The 20,271-nt window shown below is 34.3% G+C and overlaps 1 protein-coding gene across 1 annotated transcript in view; it reads right to left on the reverse strand.

Moving 5' to 3' along the window:
* WDR36 (WD repeat domain 36) overlaps positions 1–20,271 on the reverse strand; it is a 54,029-nt gene that overhangs the window by 15,959 nt on the left and 17,799 nt on the right. The window contains exons 6-16 of the mRNA XM_006886704.1: positions 19,014–19,068; positions 15,573–15,705; positions 15,071–15,246; positions 14,688–14,808; positions 13,957–14,022; positions 12,056–12,142; positions 10,904–11,049; positions 9,436–9,550; positions 8,680–8,845; positions 8,337–8,445; positions 6,452–6,531 (exon numbers count right to left, since the gene is read on the reverse strand). Of these exons, the coding sequence (XP_006886766.1) occupies positions 6,452–6,531; positions 8,337–8,445; positions 8,680–8,845; positions 9,436–9,550; positions 10,904–11,049; positions 12,056–12,142; positions 13,957–14,022; positions 14,688–14,808; positions 15,071–15,246; positions 15,573–15,705; positions 19,014–19,068 (1,254 nt within the window). The remainder of the gene's footprint in view (positions 1–6,451; positions 6,532–8,336; positions 8,446–8,679; positions 8,846–9,435; positions 9,551–10,903; positions 11,050–12,055; positions 12,143–13,956; positions 14,023–14,687; positions 14,809–15,070; positions 15,247–15,572; positions 15,706–19,013; positions 19,069–20,271) is intronic.

Raw genomic sequence — 20,271 nt, forward strand, 5'->3', positions numbered from 1 at the left:
AAAATTTTCACCTAAGTTGCCTGCACTCATAACAATATCCAAAAACCCCAAACCTGCTGCCATCAGACTGTTCCTGACTCACACCAGCTCTCTAGGACAGAACAGAACTGCCCCAGGGAGTTTCAAAGTTGCCATCTTTATGGAAGCGGACTGCTACATCTTTCTTTTGTGGAAAAGCAGGGTGTTCCAAGTACTTAACCAAGTATTTAAACATTGCACCAGGAGGGTTCCCCATTAACCCTGTAAACTAGTAAAGCCACTACCGAAACCAAATGTTCCACTAACTGTTTGGTAGCATTTACATATGCAGGGAAGGTTCACACTGAAAATACAAGGACTACACTTGTCATGCATCAGACAGGTGGACAATGACCAAGGAGGATAGAAGGAGAATTGATGCCTTTGAGCTGTGGTGCTGGAGAAGAGTATGGAGGGTACCTTAGATTGCTAGGAAAACAAACAGGGGAAGGCCCTCTATGAGGTAGATTGATTCAGTGACTGGGATAATCGGGATGGGTGTGTCGGAGACAGTGCAGAGTTTAGGGCTGTTTTACATAGGGTTGCCATGAGTGCACATAACAACAACAGCAACATCACTATGGATAGCTCAAATGCAAATGAAGACACTTCAGTAGCAGTGTCATTAAGTGGTATGCTCTTTAGGAAAATACCTACTTCAGTTTGCTAAGTGAGCTACGAACAATGTAAACATTAAATAATGTAAGAGAAGAAAGGTCTAGAATTAGGAGCACTGGAATCAAAACACATCTAATACATCTTATAGACCTTGTGTCAGTTTATAGAAATTTTTGCTCATTTTAATGGCCATATACTAACTACTTCATAATATGAATGTTCCATAACTGATTTAGCCTGTTCTCTAATGATGGACTTTTAAGTTGTTTCCAATTTTTTTAGCTACTAAAAATAGTGCTATAATAAATATCCTTATAAAAAAAAAACACATCAAAGTGTGATTAGGACAGAGACTGCTTACTTTAGGTTTTCACAAATAATATATACATTGAGCACTTTTCCCCTACATTGTACAGCTTCTCAAGTATTATATGCAAAAATAAGGTAATGTTCGGTTATTGAGGGTGTAGAGAGAAGGGTGTAAACAGTCTCCTTTCAGCTCAAAACACAAAACATGGCTTCCCTTAGGGGAAAGAAAATACTCATTTCAATACCTACTGGACAGCATTAAATTTTTTAAAGTTACTTATTTAATCTCAACAACCCAGAGCAGAAGATATCTTTACCTCCATCTGCTGATGAAAATTAAACTTAAGGCAGATCTTAACCATTTCTTCTTTGTTATGACCAGTATTTGTCCATCAAAAGTTGAAATATTTAAGGGGCAGAACTCATAAAAATGTTCAAAATCTATTCATTAAGATGAAAATTTATAGCTTGAGCTTACTTGAGCAAACTTATTTTACTTGATCCTATAATTTTTTAGTCAACTACATTATGTAACTTTATTTCCACAGCTGTTGTGTGTGGGTAAGCTGGTCTTCTATTATGCAAAGACATCAAATTGAGGAAGATGTATTCCATTGACACAGCAGATTTTTACACTGTCACATTAGTTCATAAAGTACACTGTGCGAGCTTATTCCTAGACCTGAAACAGTCTACTGCTAATCCAACAAAATGAAAAGTCCTGCCAAAATGAAAACTGTTCTTTCTGGAAGAAGACTAACAAAATCTCAACCATATGATTGGATCTTCAGGCATGTCTTTGTACTATTTTGAACATATCCAAGTAGTGTCAGGATGCTCTTATCTTCAAACCGATGCAATAGCTTCTACAGGAATCTTTTAGAGTAAGACAAAGGGAAGTTTTTGCGTAAGTGGGGGAAAAAATAAGCAAAACCAATATTCTATTCTATTTATTCTGACATAATCCTTCTCAGTAAATAGGACTCTGGGAAAAGTTAGAACAAAATGTTAAATTCTAATAAGACTATTTAATGCTTTTCCTACTCCAGAAGAGTTCAACTTGAACCCCAAAGAAAGAAAAATCTACAGCAAAACAAAAACATGGTATAGAACAATGACAGATAAATTCAAGGGTAATAAAAAGTTCTATTCTGCTCATGCATCTCCTACAAACAGGTAAAAAAAAATTCAGTACTTTTTAAAAAAAATCAACAAGTAACAGTCTAGCACACATGTGATTTGTTTTAGATAGGCACAACTCCAAATATGCCACACACCCAGTCGTTTTACTCATAGTTTCACTTTTCAGGCTAGGGAACGTGTATGTTCATTTCTAAAATATTTAACATATTATATAAATGATGCAACTGTTTCAAAAAGAAGGCACTAGGAATTTCCAAAGGCTACATATTGATTATGCAAAAGAGGGGAAAAGAAAAAAGCCCAAGAGTTACTTATGTTTGCACAATATACTACTATATGTTGAAATAATACACAACTTTTAAATAGAGGAAAAATCCCAAAACTTTGAAGTTATTTTAGTCTCAAGTACCTGTGTAATTTCTCTAATAATTTTTTAGTGAAATACAATTTTATTCTGGTTATAAAAGAAAAAGAATGGGAATGACAGGAACAAACATGATTTCACCATGTTTATATTGTGAAGTGACTGTAGCACTCTTATATGTGAAACTCAAGAAGGAAACAACTGTCTTCCAAAACAGCTAAATATGCAGGTCCAAAAAAATTAGTTTTTTCAACTGTAACACTCACTCACAAGCCCATTCATCTCCTTCAGCGCCCCAAAAATTAGCACATGTTTTTGCTGAGCTGGGTAATATAGTGGTAAACACGTGGCACCACTGCCATCACAGGATAGTGGCCTACAAAACTAGACCTCTGACACTCGGCCCTAGTTTCATTCTCTCACAGGTTGTCATCCATGCCTAGGAAAGCAGTTGTCTGTGCAACCTCTATATCATGTTCATATTGTTCTGTCAAAGTTGGTCCATGACAACTTGTGGTTGGGCAAGAGCAGGTATGGCAATAAATTCCAAATTAGATCTCCAGTTAGTTTTCTAAAAGCCAAAGGAAAGGCTTTTCAAGGTGGTAGTTACTTTTGGTAGAAATACCATGGTACTGAAGAGTCTTCTTTTGGCAGAAAAAAATGGGGATGTTCCTGTAGGTAACACTTGATGTTACATCATACATTATAATGGCACACTAGGCTTAGAGATAATTACCATCCCTCACTGCCCCAAATTTCTCCTGGCCACCTATATCCCACATGTTGAATTTAATCAGTCCTCTGTTGGTGTGTAACATGAGGGGATGGACCTCCACACTCAAGGTTAGTGGCTACATACTTCTTGAATTCACTAGTCAGATGATGTTTCACCCCATCACCACTGACTAACATGAATTGGAACTGGTCTTGGGCTTTCTTCAAGAGATCTTGGGCACCTCTTCAAGAGTAACTCTAGGCCCACCTGACTGAGAGCCAAATACTTTCCATTTTAAATTCATGCTTCAAATATTCTAAGGATAGAGTTGCTTATATGTTCATAGGGACATCCATAAAAGCCTGTGAAGTTTCTATACCCTACAAGTTCTCACCACTAGCATAGATTCTCACTATCTACATTAAGAAAATAAATCCATTTTTAGGACATAAAAGACAATTTGAACAAGCGTTGGAAAGCTTACTTCTTTCTCTGATACTTAATTTTTGTTTTGCCATTCATAGGCAAATCACTTCACTTCTAAGCCTCTAAGCTCTGGTGGCCTACTGGTTAAGTAGCTACACTGCCAATCTGAAGGCACTTGGTTTGAATCTACCAGTTGTTCTGCATAAGAAAGTCAGGCAATCTCCTCCTGTATGATTTATTGTCTCTGAGGGTCAGCGATGAGTTAATTCTAACTCAGCAGTACAAAACAGCCGTCTAACAACAAAATGGAACTGAAAGTAGTAATAATATCTACACAGCTATTATAAATGAAGATGAAAAATACAAGCAAATAAAGTGCCTCGTAGGCGTTAACATTTACTAAGGTTAGTTTTGGTATAACTCAGCAACAACAGTTCTTTGGTATTACTTGGCAAGTTTTCTTACTCATTCCTTTAGTCCTAACGAAACACAAAAGGGTTTTCTTTAATAAAATATACTTTTGCTCCAATGGTTAATTAAGTTTTCTTTTAACAATCCCTTTCTGGCTTATTTCTTGTTTTTGGAATTCAAAACCACTCAGTTTGCTTCACTGTTAACCTAAAAGTAATACACTAGAGGTGAAAACCAAGAGATTTAAATTTTAACTTTTTACTGAAATAAGAAACTCAGCAAAATGACAAATGCTGAATCAAAATCTGGTGGCCTCAAATGCTACTTTCAGATCCTAATTTTTTTGTTCCAAAGATAATTTACTATTTAAGAGGAAAAAATGTAGTGGGCATACTTCACACTGTGGAACACTCACAGATCCCTCCTGAGGAAAGGGAAAACCACTAGGAATGGAAATTAAAAGGATATTATTGCAATTTTATTTGTATAACTTTCCTACTATAAAGCAGTTCAAAGAATGCTCATTTATAAGGGGGAGTGGGGAAACCAAAGTCTAAAAAGCAAGAGACCATCATAGCCTTAAAAATAAGGAAGTACCAACTTAAGGGTGAATGTTCTGATGCTAGAGGAGAACAAGGGCAACCAATTACTTTTTTGCTTTTACCCTATATAAAGAGGTATGTTTCTGGAAAAAGGTTCCTAGTTACTAGAGCTATCTAATAGTTGTGTAGGTATTACTGGTTTTAGTTCTATTTTACAATTAGAAAATATAAGCTTAGAAAGGTAAAATGATGTGCCCATGAAAAGCAGAACAAAAAAGAAGCATCAGAGCTTCCTAACCCTGTGGCATCACCCTTGTTAAAATGTTACTTACTAGCAATATTCTTTTGCTTTGCATATACTAGATTTTTGTAGATAGGTGTGCCCATTCCTTTATTAAACTTGAAGGGCATGAAGACATTAGGGTTTTTCCATTCTAAAGGTCAAACTGCTTTCAGGTATGAGCTTATCCCATTCCTGAGAAAGAGGAAATGACTTGGGCAGAGTTTAATTTAGGAATGTTTTTTAGAGGGTGAAAGAAGTGTCATCATCTTTGTAATTTTTCTCATGTATTCTTCATGGTGTGTTAAATTAGATGCTTTGATTAATGCCAAACTTCCTCCTTTGAGACTCAATCTATGCAATTCTGTATTATATATCTTAGAAATGTATTCATTCCTACATAAATCTTTAACAACAAAACATATATACATATAATTTGCAAAATTACAAAATGTATTCAAGGTCTTAATTACTAATATAACCTATAAAACAAATTTCTGAAAACTGCTAGATTTTAGCTAAGAAATACATTTTTCACAATATTAAGACATTCTCTTTCAAGAACTCTGAATTGAAGTAAAAATGTACAAACTAGAAAATAAGAGTGTTTGACTTTCTAACTAGATTCAGTATAAACTTTTAAAAACATTTTGTTTATAGTTTTGAAGACTAACCTCTACTACAGAATATCAAAAAGGCCAAATGAGTTTTCTTAAGGTTTAGGCAACTCATTCTAATCTTTCAGTTTTACAAGAACAAAAAGCACAAGAGATTGTATTTTTCCATAGTGTTATGGTGCTTTTTTCCTAGTATTACATGTTTTATGTCACTAGAAACATTCCAAGGATAAAACAGTCCTGCTAGAAAACTTCCAAATACATTCACATTTTAAAAGCACATAATCTTTAAACTTTAATGGTAAAAAATTGGTGAGCTCTAGTGGCCTAGTGGCAGGAAGTTATACTACAACTCCAAAGGTGAGCGGTTCAAATCCACCAGATGCTCTGCTGGAGAAGGAGGGACAATCTCATCCGTGTACCAATCAGATTCGATTTGACTGTACACACACACACACACACACACACCCTCCAACACAAAATTTAAAAATTTAAAAAAAAAAAAATTGTAAAAAATGTCTGCAACAATTAACAATTAACAACTAACAATTGTTTTTGTAAGGCCTGTTTAGTCAACAGACTCAGTGACTCTGTGAACAATGGAAGTGTCCTATCCTGTCCTACCCTGCGCCTTCCTCACCTTTTGATATAGTCAAACACACTGCTATAAACACTGTGTATCAGATCAATATTGTGGAGGGTCTTCTTTTTCTATGTAAGATCAAACCAAACATCAAACATTAGAAAGAAACCTTACAGGGGCAGTAAGTTTATGTTAGTGGGGGACAAACTCAGAAAAGGAGATTGAAAATGGTTGTACTACTCAAAAAATGTAAATAATGTCATTGAACTGTGTATGTTGAAATCCATGACTTGTTTTCTGTATGTTCTGTTGCATAATTCTCAACAAAATGAATAATTTTTTACTTACAGACACACAATTCATTGGTTACAAATAAAAAGACACTGAGAAATCTGCAAGGTTAAGAATTTAAAAAACAGACTCACCATCCAGATGGAAGATCCCAAGTTTTAACCGAACAATCCATTGAAGCACTTATTAACCAACGACCATCAGGACTGAAAGTCTGTAAATTATTAAAAAAACAAAAATTTCACATTCAATGGAAACAATTTGTGATTATTTTTTCTAATGAATATTTAATCAGAAGCATTTTGTTAGATTAATTTTAACTATAATTTTGCAAACAACAAAAGTTACATCCTTTTGAAAAGAGTCTATATATGATACTGGTTTTTTAGAATTAGCATGTTTTGAAGACAGAGAATATAAACGTTCTTACAATATTAAGGTTGTTAAATAAGATATTCTCTTATTTGTAGTATCAACTAAAATTTTCTTTCTTAATGACATTTTACTTCTCAGATATAATTTTTTAAAAATCACAATGAGAAAATTTTTAAAATTTAAATAATTAGTCAAATCATTTAAAGAAGTTACATCCTTTGCATCTTTATAAAAATGGACCAAAACAATAGCTTGTTTTGCCTACAGCACATAAGTTAAGAGGTTTAAACAAAATAAATTTAAAAGAAGCACCAAATTTTTAAAATTTATAATGGTAAGAGACTATTCAAGTCTTTATACATCATTGGGATTATGATTATCCACAGTAGCAATCACAATATTGTAATTAGGCTGTTGTGATGATTGTGAAAATGTTAATCTCAAGATATCAAAGGCTCATTTTATAGAAGGATAACATAGTAAGAGATGGGGGGAAATGACTGATAAGATCATGTTAAAAATGTAGATTAAAATTACCAGGAATAATGTATCATTGATTAGGACAGAATGTAGACACACAAAGAATAAACTGACACTGACAGAGATTTTAGTAAATACTACTCACAATTATCTCACTCCCACCCACATTACTATAGATGCTTTCACAACAAATTTTGTTGATGGGAATCTCCAACCTGCAGAATAACACATTTTCTTCCCTTCCATTTTTAAGGAAAATGGTACACAAATTTTTTTCTGTTTGGTTTGAGGATTGATAGCAAAATGTAACTAACTATTCAGTTTGTCATTTAGTAGTTAGGACCTTATTTTTTTCTTTCTTTCAAATAAATCAAGATTATCAGCTAAATGACAACAGGTATTTGATACAGTTCTCAACTGGTAAAATTTATTTTTAATTTTGTTTTCATTTCAAGTGAACATATTCTTTTAAAAAAAATTTAGAACATATATCCTAGTATTCTTATATATCCTAGAAACATCTCAAGATAAGCTAAAATGTATCTTTATTATTTGAATTTTTTTAGTTAAGATAAACTCAAGAAATAACATCAAACTAGAATAAATCAAGTACAAATATTTTAGGTGAACAACTTCCTTATTAATACCTTTTTTTAGATACACAGAAAAAGAGAAATATGTTCCCCCAGTATATTTTAACATGAAATAAAAAAAATCATATACTTATGTATCAATGGATTATTTACCCTCTAAAGCATATTTTGACCTTCACTAGAGTTGAAAGGAATTCATATTATTAATATATCAACTCATCAAGAAAAACAAACACAGAACTCTAAATTTTAATTTAAAAAATCCTTTCTTTCACAATTGTTGTTGATTGCCTTCAAGTCAAGCACGACTCATAGCGACCTTATGACCAAAAGGTCTAAAGCTCCTCTACAACTATCAACACTTATCAAAGTTCAGTTTCCAGAGGCATGTTGTTTAGGAAGTGGATGCCACTCCTACTTCCAAATCTTTTACAGTTAGCCTCCGAATAATCTAATTTAGACATTATAGGTGATAAATCTAAAACAATTAAAGAATACAAGGCATAATTATTAGAATATCTTAAACCAAAATAAAATGATAAATTAATTGTTTTGTTGAAGCTTGTTTTACCATGTCATTTATTTGGCCTTGGTGTCCAGAAAATTCTCTGACAACTTTCCTAGTTTCTATGTCCAGAACACTGATGGAGAAGTCATCCAAAGCAAGTCCCAAAAGGCCACTATCATAAGAGAAAAGCATAAGTTAAATCAACAACAACAACAAAATACTGAACTCAATCTTAAAAAGTTTAATTTTATTAACTGTACTTTTGGGGAAATTACACAAATATTATTCTTTACTAAAAGTTTAGGGTTTTTTCCCACTTGGCAACTTATGTTGTTTACTTAAATGATGAACTTTTATCTCTTAACATGTAGGAAAAAATACATCATTATTATAAGAAAGTTTTTACCTGTCCCTATGTAGCAGCATCATATTTGGAGATGAAATGAGACTCATCGAATGGATTAAATTTTTGCTTTTAAAGTTCCAGAATTTGAGTAGTCCTTCACTACCAGCTGTTATTGTTAACTGGTTTAATCCATCCACGGCAACACCTCTAATAGAGCCTTTATGAGCTTTACAGTGCATGTTAAAAGAAGAAGAAAAAAATCAGCAGATATGTGACATGAAGTGCAATAATTTCTTAATCCACACATCTCAATTTTTATTACTTATTTAATATTCTAAATTCTTGTAATTACTCTGGATTTTTGAGGTAAAGGGATGACTTTTAACTACCATAAGCTCAGGTCAGTAGTAGAAAATTCATCATGTAGGTGCCATGAACAAGACTGCAAAAAAGCTAAGATCTTCAGCTAACAGTAAGGATACCAAAAAATGTAATTTGCACAATAATCACTTTCCTCTGACATATGTGTGATTGTCTTATCGATGAGTACAAGTAGTCCCCAAATTATGAAGAGATGCTATTCTGAGGACTCTGTAGGCAAGTTCTATATAAGCAGAATAACTCTCTGTCATCATTATTGTTTCTTGTTATCATATAAAACTTATCTATAGACATCTGCAAGTGAGCATCTGGAAATGTTATAAGCAAATGACTTATGACAACACTAAATATAGTATATCATAAGTGTGGTTTGTGGTAACTCGAATACATCACAATTCAGGGACTACCTATATGTAAATATGGTACTTATAATACCTCGTTCCTTGCCAAAACTTCCTCGATGAATACCAGATTGCATATTATATACATCTATAGTTCCTGATGACAGACCGATGACTGCAAAATTGCCACAAGAAGTTATATCAACTGCCTGTAAGAAAATAAGGGGTGGGTGGGTGTGAACAGAGAGCCATTTAAAAAAAAAAAATTAAAATCTGCATTATGACAGAAAAAAATAGTGAACATTTTTACTGTACTTTATGGTATCTTCTAAGTACTAGTTAATGCATGAGTGGATTCATTAATTTTCTTAAACATGTAATGTAAACTTACTTGGCTATGAAAGGAAAATCTGTTTGATTCTATCTCCCTAAGAAGTATACAGAAATTATTATCTAAAAAATGGACCCAAGATAACGCAACTGTGATTTATATATTTGCTGGCCTTAAATTTTTAATATATTCACAAAAGTTATAAGCATTTCTCTGTCCAATTTCTCTTTATCCTATTTTTATAAATGCTTCTGCTAGTGATAAAAAGTGGAAAACATTATTAAATAAAACAGCTAATGAAAAAGCTCAAAAGGTCACAATATTTTAGTAGACTTAGTTAGCATGGAAATATGTAACACAATGACTAAAAAATATTTAGGTTAGCCTCAATCTATAAAAAAAAGACTGACATATAGGGACAAGAATAAAAATAAATTACAAAAGAATTTATCAGTAAACAAAAGGAATTTAAAAATCCCATTGAATTTGAATCCACCAGATGCTTTGCTGGACAAGGGACAATTTCCTCCTATACCAGTCAGATCTGATCTGACGGTATATGCACAAAAAAGAATTTAAAAGAAAAAAAGAGAAAGCTTATAAAAATTCCATTGAAAACGGGCTCAGACAGAACTCAATCAAGAGTTTTCCTAATGTAAAAAATTACTTGTAACAAGAAGGAAAATAAAGAGCTAAAGGCTTTAAAGAACTTCTGCACCCACGCATTGGTGGCATAGTGTTTCATATCAAGCTGCTAATTAAAGGCCAGTGGTTTCAATCTACCAGCTGCTCCCCAGGAAATCTCCCACAGAGGTGTACAGCCTTGGAAACTCAGCAACCATGAGTCAGCACTGACACCATGGCAGTCAAGAAAAGAATAGGGGACTATGGAAGGGAGAACAAAACTTTTATGATTTATTAAAATCATACTCTATATAATTCAGGTTAAAAAGTACCTTGATGAATATTGAATCATATTCAAAAGGTTTTCTGAATATTAGTATGATAATTAGAAAACTAAGATATTAACTATAGTTACGCAAGCTTACCTTCAACCTAAAATAATTCTCTTTGGAAGGTAAAAATCTGAATACAATTTCAAAATAGTGAACTATGTTCTCTCTAGTATTAGTAACTTGAAAAATACAAGAATTAACAAGAACAAGACAGTGAACAAGAAGTAAAAAAGAGTAAGACAGTGCTCAAGGTGCTTACAAACAAGATCACTTACAGTTGCAGTTACAGCATCTGTCTTCAACTCTTTTGGCTTCAGAAAGTAAGCACCAATTGTAGATCTCTGATAGTTCCAGGTTGAGCAAGACAGCTTCCCTTGATGGCAAGCAATGATACCATCCCAATCATTTTCTCGAGCTTCCTCTAAAATGTAATTAGAATCTCAAATCAACTGGCTTTTCATTGCTTATTCATTCATTAACCAAATATTTAACAAACATTTTATACTTATTTTAATAAGGCACTAGAGAGATGATGATGTCATCCCTGACATCAATAAGCTTCTAATCGAAGATACTAATCAGAAAATACTACAAAAAATATGAAAGTGCTTCAAAAGACCATTTTGGAAGAGTTTAAAGACTTTAAGCATGTATTAAATAACTCTTTGGAAGAAGAAGTACAAAGAATAGAAATTAATCTAAATGCTCAAGATTACCTGAACAAAATGAGAGCACAGAATTCAGTGAAAGTATTTTCTTCTTTAGGAATGGAAAGAGGGTAAGATAACTGGGACTACATTACAAAGGGCCTTGAAAATTGTGTCAAGAAGTGGATACTTTACCCCCAAAGCAGCAAGAAGCCATTGAAAGATTTTAAGCAAATGAATGGCATGTTCAGGTGAGCATTTAAAAAGATTTTTTTCAGGTTCTAAGACAGTATAGAGACTGAAGGGCAATGAAAGTAAAAGAAATATCAAGGATAAGGTTGTTACAGTAACCCTGAAATAGAAATAGTGCCTGAAATATGTACTTCCTATGATAATTTTCAGTTAGCAATCCAATTACCTTTGCACATTTTCCATAAAATTGCTTCCTTTCTGGATAATGGTTAATTATTCAGACCACTGTGCTATCATGCTTTGCCTTCTCCCACTTCCAACCTTTTTTATATCATTGACTTTAATATATTTATCATGACAGAATAAAACAAAAGCTATAAAATCAAAGATTGTTTACAATTGGCTTTTTTAAGAGCAAAGCCTGAAACTACTGCATAACAAATTTACATTATAACAAATTTATTCTCAGTATTCATAGAAGATTAGCATATGTTTAGGGTTCACTTAGGGATTAGAGGATATGAAGCAATATATGTTAGGAAATAAAGGACAAAGCAGAACTTCTCCAAATGGAGGGAATTTATTTACCCGCTGCAAACTTGGTTATGGGAGGAAGTCTCACTGACATAGTATTTTGAAGTCCTTTCCGTTTGACTCTCTTCTTGTTTATTAATCCTAGGAGTTGAAGAAGAGGAGAAATCCTTAATAAAAAAAATACATATAAAAGAAAAGCTACTCATTGTTGCATAAACCACAAAGGTCAAGATATATCTTAGTAAGGAGTAAAATAAAGATTTTATTACCACTATTATAATTTATAAAATGTGGCCTATACAATTAGAAGAGATGAAGAATGAATAATTTAGAGTTCTAATGGCCAAGTAGTAAGGAATTATGATGCCAACCAAAAGGCAGGTGGTTCGAATCCCCTAGCTGCTTGCTCCAAAGAAGAAAGATGGATAATCTCCTTCTGTGCAACTTACAATCTCTGAAAACTCAAGGGAAGGTGAGCTATGAGTCAGTTCTAACCACCAGCATATAACAACCTAAGTAATTTAGAAAAGGAGGAAATAATGTCATCTTTACAAATGATATATGGCTGATATATAGTCATGTCACAGAAAAGAATCAACTAAATCATTATTATTGGTGGTAATAGCATCATTGGAGCCAAACTTAAAAAAAAAATTATTATAGAAAGAAGCTGCACTGCAATCCTGAAGGCACATGTTTGAATCTACCAGCTGTTCTGCAGAAGGATGGGCAATTAACTGCCAATAAAAATGCACCAGAGGGTCAGCTAGGGTCAGTTCCTACTTAAGGGTACACAACAATAACACTGTAGCAATAACAGGTCCAAACCCAAATGAAACAAGTAAGATATTAATAACAGCAAGTCTGTATCTATAGAGAGCTCTGAAGGCCTAATGAGTAAGTAGTTAACGCTGCCAACTCAAAAGGCAGGCATTGAAACACAGCAGTAGTTCCTCAAAAGAAAGAATGGACAATCTTTTATGTAATTTATGGTGTTTGAAATCCCACTGAAGGGTCAGCTACGCGTTGGTTCCAATTCAAAGGCACATAATAACAGTAACAACTTTACCTTTTATGCCACTGAATAATCTTAATTAGGATTAAGTAAGACTAACATGAAGAAAACGAAAAAATTTCAGAGGTACCTAAGACCACAAATGATGGTGTATCACATATCCAAATAAGATTCTTAAAGATACTAAGATCTTACTCATGGGAAATTATTTTGGATTTTAATTAAAGGGAAAAAAGAAAATCTTAAAATTCATCTGGAAGACTAAGAGCATGAACAGGCAATAAGAATAATTATAGGCCTCTCTCCAGACTTCATTTCAAGGAGGGAGGACCATCCCTTTGGGGATGTAACTTTCTAATACATTTCTTTATTGTTTCATCCTCAGAAAAAAAAATTCAATAAAACTTGAAAACATTTTTGTTTGGTAAATAAAATCTTTGTAAAGTTGAAAATCATGTGAAAGCAAAGCAAGTATAGTGAGCTCTTATAGCAAAATAAAAACTGGACAGTAGGACCCCGCCACTGGGGGCAGTACCCAGTTTGAATATAACTATACTCAGTTTTTCCTCAGAACAGTATAATAAAGGAATGATGTGCAATTAAAAACAAATTAGACAGTGGTTACTGTGATATTCTAACTTCCATCTTCAAAATTCTACATACCATAGGTTGTCAACATCAGTGCCTTTGGACAGTAACAGGAAGCTTTCCCCATTCAAAGCTGTCTAACTATATTCAATAACTTTATAACAGTATACATCAACTAGTACAATAACAATTCTTATCTTAGGAATCCCACTATTAACTTTTCTACACCTGGTTTTTATTTTAACCACATTATAACCAGAAATTTAGTGGCAAAAGCATCCTTAGTTTTTTCAAAGAATTTTGAAAATTGTTTTAGTGATAGTTTTGTTTTTCTTTCTTATAACTGACTTACCATGTCCCAAGCTTTTATTAAATTTTTCATGTACTGTGGAAAATGACTGAAGAGTTCCATCTTGACCTGTTGATATAGAAATTCCATATCAAGCCTCATCAACACAGTGATTATCTGAATAATTAAAACTTACAACAGATTACGTAAAATGCTTTAAGTTACAGCCTGAAACACTAGGAACAGCCAGAATCTACTTTATGAGAATATCAGAGTATAAAATGGAACAGGAACTCTGGTGACCTAGTGATAAGAAGCTGTGCTGCAACCTCAAAGGTTCAAATCTACCAGCAATTTCCTCTTGTGAGATTTACCACCTCTGATGGCCAATCTCTTCCTCTGTAACTTATAGCCTCTGAAAACCCAATGAAGGGTCAGCAGTGACTTGGTTCCAATTCAACGGTACATAACAACATAGAATGGATTATTTAAAAAGAGAGAATAAAATGATGAACTAAAATGCTCAACAGAAAAGTGGAAGAGATGCAATTATCCCATTTTCAGCATCTGCTCATTCTGATTGAGAGCCAGTCAAGAGTGAAACACCAAGTGGAAGGTAAAGCATCTAGTGTTTTCAGATACTGTCAAAAAGAACTGCCTCAGTTTTACTCCAGTTTTGGAGTCATTCAAAGAGATATCAGAAGGTATGGTGTAAGTACCAAACTAATGAAATCTGGAACATCCAGTTCACAACAAATACTGATTGGAGTAAATTGGACAAAAGAGAAACTCACTTGCACTGAGAATTTGTTGTCCGTTTTGTCCATAGTATCTGATTTTGGTAAGAGGAGCACTGTGTCCCATTCTGAATCTTAACAGTCGGCCTTCACCTACAGGACCATCAAATATCCATATCTGCCAAGAAATAAAAAGGTAAGATTCTCTGTAGTGTCGAATGCGTAAACAAAGAGAACTAAAGGTTGGAGCATTGGTGGTGGTGATAAAGTTGTCACCCTTTTCTCCTCTCTTTGTCATCTACTATGCTTTTTGTTTCATTTAAACCAATATCCTTTCTGATACTCATTTTTATCCTCTAGGTTCAAAGCTGATACATTCCAGTAGGCTTGTAATAACCTAAAGGGTAGGTCAAAAGTAGTAACAACAATAATCATAATACCCTGAGAGCATTGTCAGCGCCATTTGTGACAAGAAGTGGCTCTCTATGGAGAAACGTCAGCCCGGCAATTGCTGTAGAATGTGCATTTCTCATTTGATTGATCAGTTTTTTGTCTTCCAGATCCCAGAGTCCAATATGGCCACATGGGCTGCCAGCTGCCATTACTGGATGTCCATCTGTTATTATAATAAAATACATTAAGAAAAATACTGAAACAGCTGTTACCACAAAGTTGACACAGACTCATGTTGACCCTAAAAACATTCTCAAACAATGTTTAAAAATTCTTCTATTATTTTAATCCATAAAGTGAAAATAAGAAAAGACTAAAAGATCACATCCATCATAGACACTTGTACTTTAGCTGTATTATTTTAGCTTCTGCTACCTTAGTATTTGTTAGATTAAGTTAGAAGAAAGCAAGCATCTCTTAATAAAATGTCTATGTCTTTTAAGTAATGAATTCTAAATGTTCTTTATTTTTCATTAATAAATACGTTACCTGTACGAAATGAAATTGAAGTAATAGGTCCCCAGTCTTGACGGAACTTCATTAATGTTTCATTAAACTTAATATTGTGAATGATAACCTGACCCGACATAAGACCCACTGCAACAACATCTACAGCTGGTGCCTGAAAATTAAATTATTAAACTTATTATTCTTTTAAATTAAAAACAGCTTTAATAATCCTGATGAGGTATGCAATTTATGTATGTTAGCAAATGAAACAATAAAATGCTTTCCTAAATGTGGCAAAGAACAATAAATATTAGAATTCTGGCAAACTTTGTTATTTAGCACACAGTAAGGAACATCTTTCACAAGGCATCTCCCAGTTGCTGATATGCCACCCACTACCCTCTCTAATTCTTAAAACATAGCTGACACAATAGAGAAAGAAGGTGATAATTCACTGCAGATCTTTGGGTGGACACAAAAAAGGGGAACAATTCCTAGAAAACAAACAAAAAGGCCAACTGCAAATAGGTAACTTCATCTAAGAGAAAACCAAAACTAAAAAAATTCTAACATGCAAAGAGCTTACAAATTAATTAGTCTCTTTTATCTCTAATAATTTTTTATTCTTCATTTTTATAGTGGTACTATGCCTCTGAAAACTCTTTGAACTTTGATAAATGTTGATAGTTATACAAAGGCTTCAAGCCTTTTTTTTCCACAGAGTTGCTATGAGTTGTGCTCGACTTGATGGAAATCAACAACAATAGATATGTCTCTTAATGAGTTTCTCTATGTTTAAGGCTATACTTACTCATATGTCTTTAAAGACAATCCTGTATAGAAAACTAGAATATTGAAACAAGTATGCTCTTTGCACTCAAAGGATATAATCATCTGACATCTTTGAGGTCTTCTAGGTAAATGAAATAAGAAAGCCTGATCTGCATTGTCTAAGAACATGTGTCAATCTAGCTCAGCTATGGTTCTCGGTGTCTTTAATATAATGATGTTATATAGCAGTTTTGTAATGATGTAATCAGCCCATGATGCAGTTGGAAATGATCAGTCTTGCTTGATCTAAGGAGATTTGGGTGAGATGCAATACCTTTGCACAGGTCCCTCCCCTGACAGGACAGAAAAGGAGCTTCCTTGTGTCGTGGCCTGCAATACCTTCTATTGTACAAGAAATAAAAGGAGATAGAAGTGAGCAGAGAAAGTCCTCAGTACTACTAAGAAAGAGGAATAGAGAGCTAGCAGAGTCTTCTGGACCTAGATTCGTGTGCTAAGAACTTCCTAGAAGCAGAAGACAAAAAGTCTTCTCTGAGACTATGTCACCATTAATTTAGGTTTCTCAATTCCTAAACTGTGAAATGTCTGCTTATTAGAATCATCTCTTTGTAGTATTTTTGTAATACTGCTACATAACCAAGGCAGATCAAGGATAGTTGATGATAGTTGAGAAAAGACATTGTAGGCATTTAAACTGGCAGTTAGAAGCAAGATAATCAGAAATCCAATTTCCTGAAGGCCTATGATTATTTTAATAGCTTTTACAGATTTAAACCAGAAAGCAGCTTTCCTGAAAGAGATTAATGCTGAATCAAACTAAGATTCTGATATGATTATTTCAAGCCATCATCTCAACATCCTAACAAATTCCAATTTGTAAGTCCCAACAGTTAACATTATGATAGATGGAGAAAAGACTGAAGTTGTCAAGGATTCCATTTTGCTTGGATCAACCAATAATCAACACCCTTGGTAACAGCAGTCAGAAAATTAGGAGACATACTGTATTGGGCAAGTCTGCTTATTGAAGAGCAATAATGTCAATTTGAAGACCAAGGTGTGCCTGATTCAGGCCATGGTCTTCTCAATCACCTGCTACATATCAGAGAGCTGGACAATGAGTAAGAACGACAGAAAAATTATTGATGCCTTTGAACTGTGATACTGGAGAAAAGTACTGACTATCCCATAAACCGTCAAAAGAATAAACAGACATGTCTTGTAAAAGGTGTGGTCAGAGTACTCCTTGGAAGCAAGAAGGGTGAAGCTTCATTGTTCATACTTTAAACATGCAGCTAGGTGAGGAAAAGGGACATCATCCTTAGAAAGATGGAGAGTCAGCAAAGGGGAGGAAGAATAATAATGAGATAGAATGACACTGTGACTTCAGCAATGAACAAGTGTCTCAGAGATGAGGGCACAGGATAGAGCAGGTTTTAGGTTGGCTCTTCATAAGGTCACTATGAATCATATGCCTTGATGGCACCTAACAGTAACAAGAACAACATCAACAACAATGCCTTCCCTTGTTTCACTGAGTAATTCACCTCCACTGTGTACAAGGCACTGGGCTACAGGATTGCAAAATAAACTAGTAAAAATAACTTCCATAACAATCATAGGTCTAGAGCTGAATTCCAAGGACAAAAGTGTCCACATTAGGAAAAACATTATTTGTTTTCAATTATGTTTCCAAAATACTTTTTCTTCAGACTATCAGTTAAAAAGATAAAGTTACATATTTTTGTCTTTAGGTTTGAAAGGTTAACTCTGTGTTAGAAGATTATAGTTTAAAACAGGTTTCCTGAAACTGCTCTTTATTCTAGCGACATGACCGGGTGGGAGCACACAAATATGGTGTGGAGACAATTAATGAAGGGACTGGACATTATTTTTCCTATCCAGTTACACTTAATCAGGTATAGAAGTAGAAAGTGGGAATTACACTATAAGCAAGAAAAGAGTAGAAGAAAACAGCGTATATTTTAGACTTACAAAGAGATCAGGGCTGGGACAAGAAAACACCAACAGTTGCAGTACAGAACCAAAGAAATTGCTATGAAACAGAATAACTCAGAGCCAGAGCCAGACCCCTTTGCTCAATGTTACTGAAGGGCTGGAGAGATGCCATAAGAGGCAGGAGCTGGGTTGCCAAAGTGAAGGCACGTGGCTCGAATCCACCAGTTGCTCTGTGGGAGAAATATGGGCAATCTTCTCCTGTGCATTTACTGTTGGTGAAAACCCACTGGAGGATCAGCTATGATTGACTCGATGGTACATAACAAAACAGAGCTCCATAATACTGATCCAAAGCCAAGAGGATGAAGGTCGAAGGGTCTGTGAGCGCAACTGAGCTGACTGAAGAATTCTGTCCTGTTTCCAGCTAGAACTGCAACCTATTAATCTCTCTATTAAAGTCCTTAATTATGAATATGGTTCTGTGAGTTCCGTGTTGACTTTTTTTGCAAAAGTGGGAGCCCAGTGAGAGAAGAAGGTGCAAGGGTGTGAGGAGATATATATATATAGGAATCTGTGCTGAGGATGTTGTAGATTGTTGCTCCTTGTGGAGATAAAGGAGGTCAAACAGGCTTAACTCCACAACAACCTCACTCTTTTTTTTTTACACTCCTAAAACTAGAAGACTCTATGGCTAACTTTATATCTTCTTTAACATAACTGAAAAACACAAACCTGCTGAAGAGCTGTCACTCCAACGTTCCATCCTGGAAATGTATATAGAAGTTTACTACAAAAAAAATATAGAAATCTATTAGTTTTTTTTCCTAGAGGAAAATAAAATCAACTATATATTATAAAGTAAATAACAGCAGGTAATATTAAGTACTTTGTCTCTGCCAAGCAGTTATTTTAAGTATATGTACTAGTTTAATATTCAAAACAATCTCTCAAAATAAACATTAGTAACATCATTTTCCAGACCAAAGAACTGAGGCAGAGGAATGGAATAATTAGGCTAAGCCTACATAACAGGCCAATTCCAGATCCCAAGCTGTTTACAACTATCCTATGCTGCACTGGAAAGGGAAAGGGGAAAGAACAGTGGGATACACACACATGCATGTTATGTATTGCTCTGGTGACCAAATGGCAACAAACTGTGCTACAATCCGAAGCTGGTCCGAGTCCACCAGCTGCTCCAAGGGAGCAGGATGACCAATCTCCTCCCTTGCAGCAGGAGGGTCAGCTATGAGTTGGTTCTGACTCCATGATACACACCAACTATAAAAATACACATGAAAAGTATTTCATGTTATGTGTTTGTTGTTATAGACCATCAAGTCAGAACAAACTTGTAACTGATCCTCCAGCGAGTTTGCAGAGGTAGTAAACTGTACAGGAGGAGGTTACTCATCTTTTTCCCATGGAGCAGCTGGTGGATTCAAACTGCATGCCTTTGGGTTAGCAGTGCAGCTTCTTAACCACCATGCCACCAGAGCTTCATGGAATAGATGACATTTTTTTTAAAATAATTAAGAATTTTAGCAAATCTTTCTCACTACAAAGTACTTCAAATAGCAATGATAGTATTATAAATTTCAGACTGAAATCATAAATGTTAAATTATAAACCCACTGAGCAAAGATATTAAACATCAACTTATTTATTAAATTCTAAAAATAGGCATAGCTGTAGCACACTCATGACCCAAAGCACGTTGAGTATACAATAAAGAACGTAAGCACGTAAAGATCCTAAACAGATAATCTTAAGGTCAGAGGTAATATGGTATCTCAGATTTTATTACCCTTGAGCCTAACAAAGAGCAGGGAATGATATTTGCTTAGTTTAATCCAAACACTGATAAATTTGAAACTCTGTTGAGAATTTTATTTCCTCTTTCCAGCATATAAGAGCTTTTTCCTCATTGCTCTTGAGTCAGAAATCGACTGATTGATAGCCGACTCTCCAGTGGGTTTTCAGAGGCTAT

This window comes from Elephantulus edwardii, unplaced genomic scaffold (assembly GCF_000299155.1).
Source record: "Elephantulus edwardii isolate Elephantulus edwardi_28Jun2011 unplaced genomic scaffold, EleEdw1.0 scaffold00050, whole genome shotgun sequence".
NCBI lineage: Eukaryota > Metazoa > Chordata > Mammalia > Macroscelidea > Macroscelididae > Elephantulus > Elephantulus edwardii.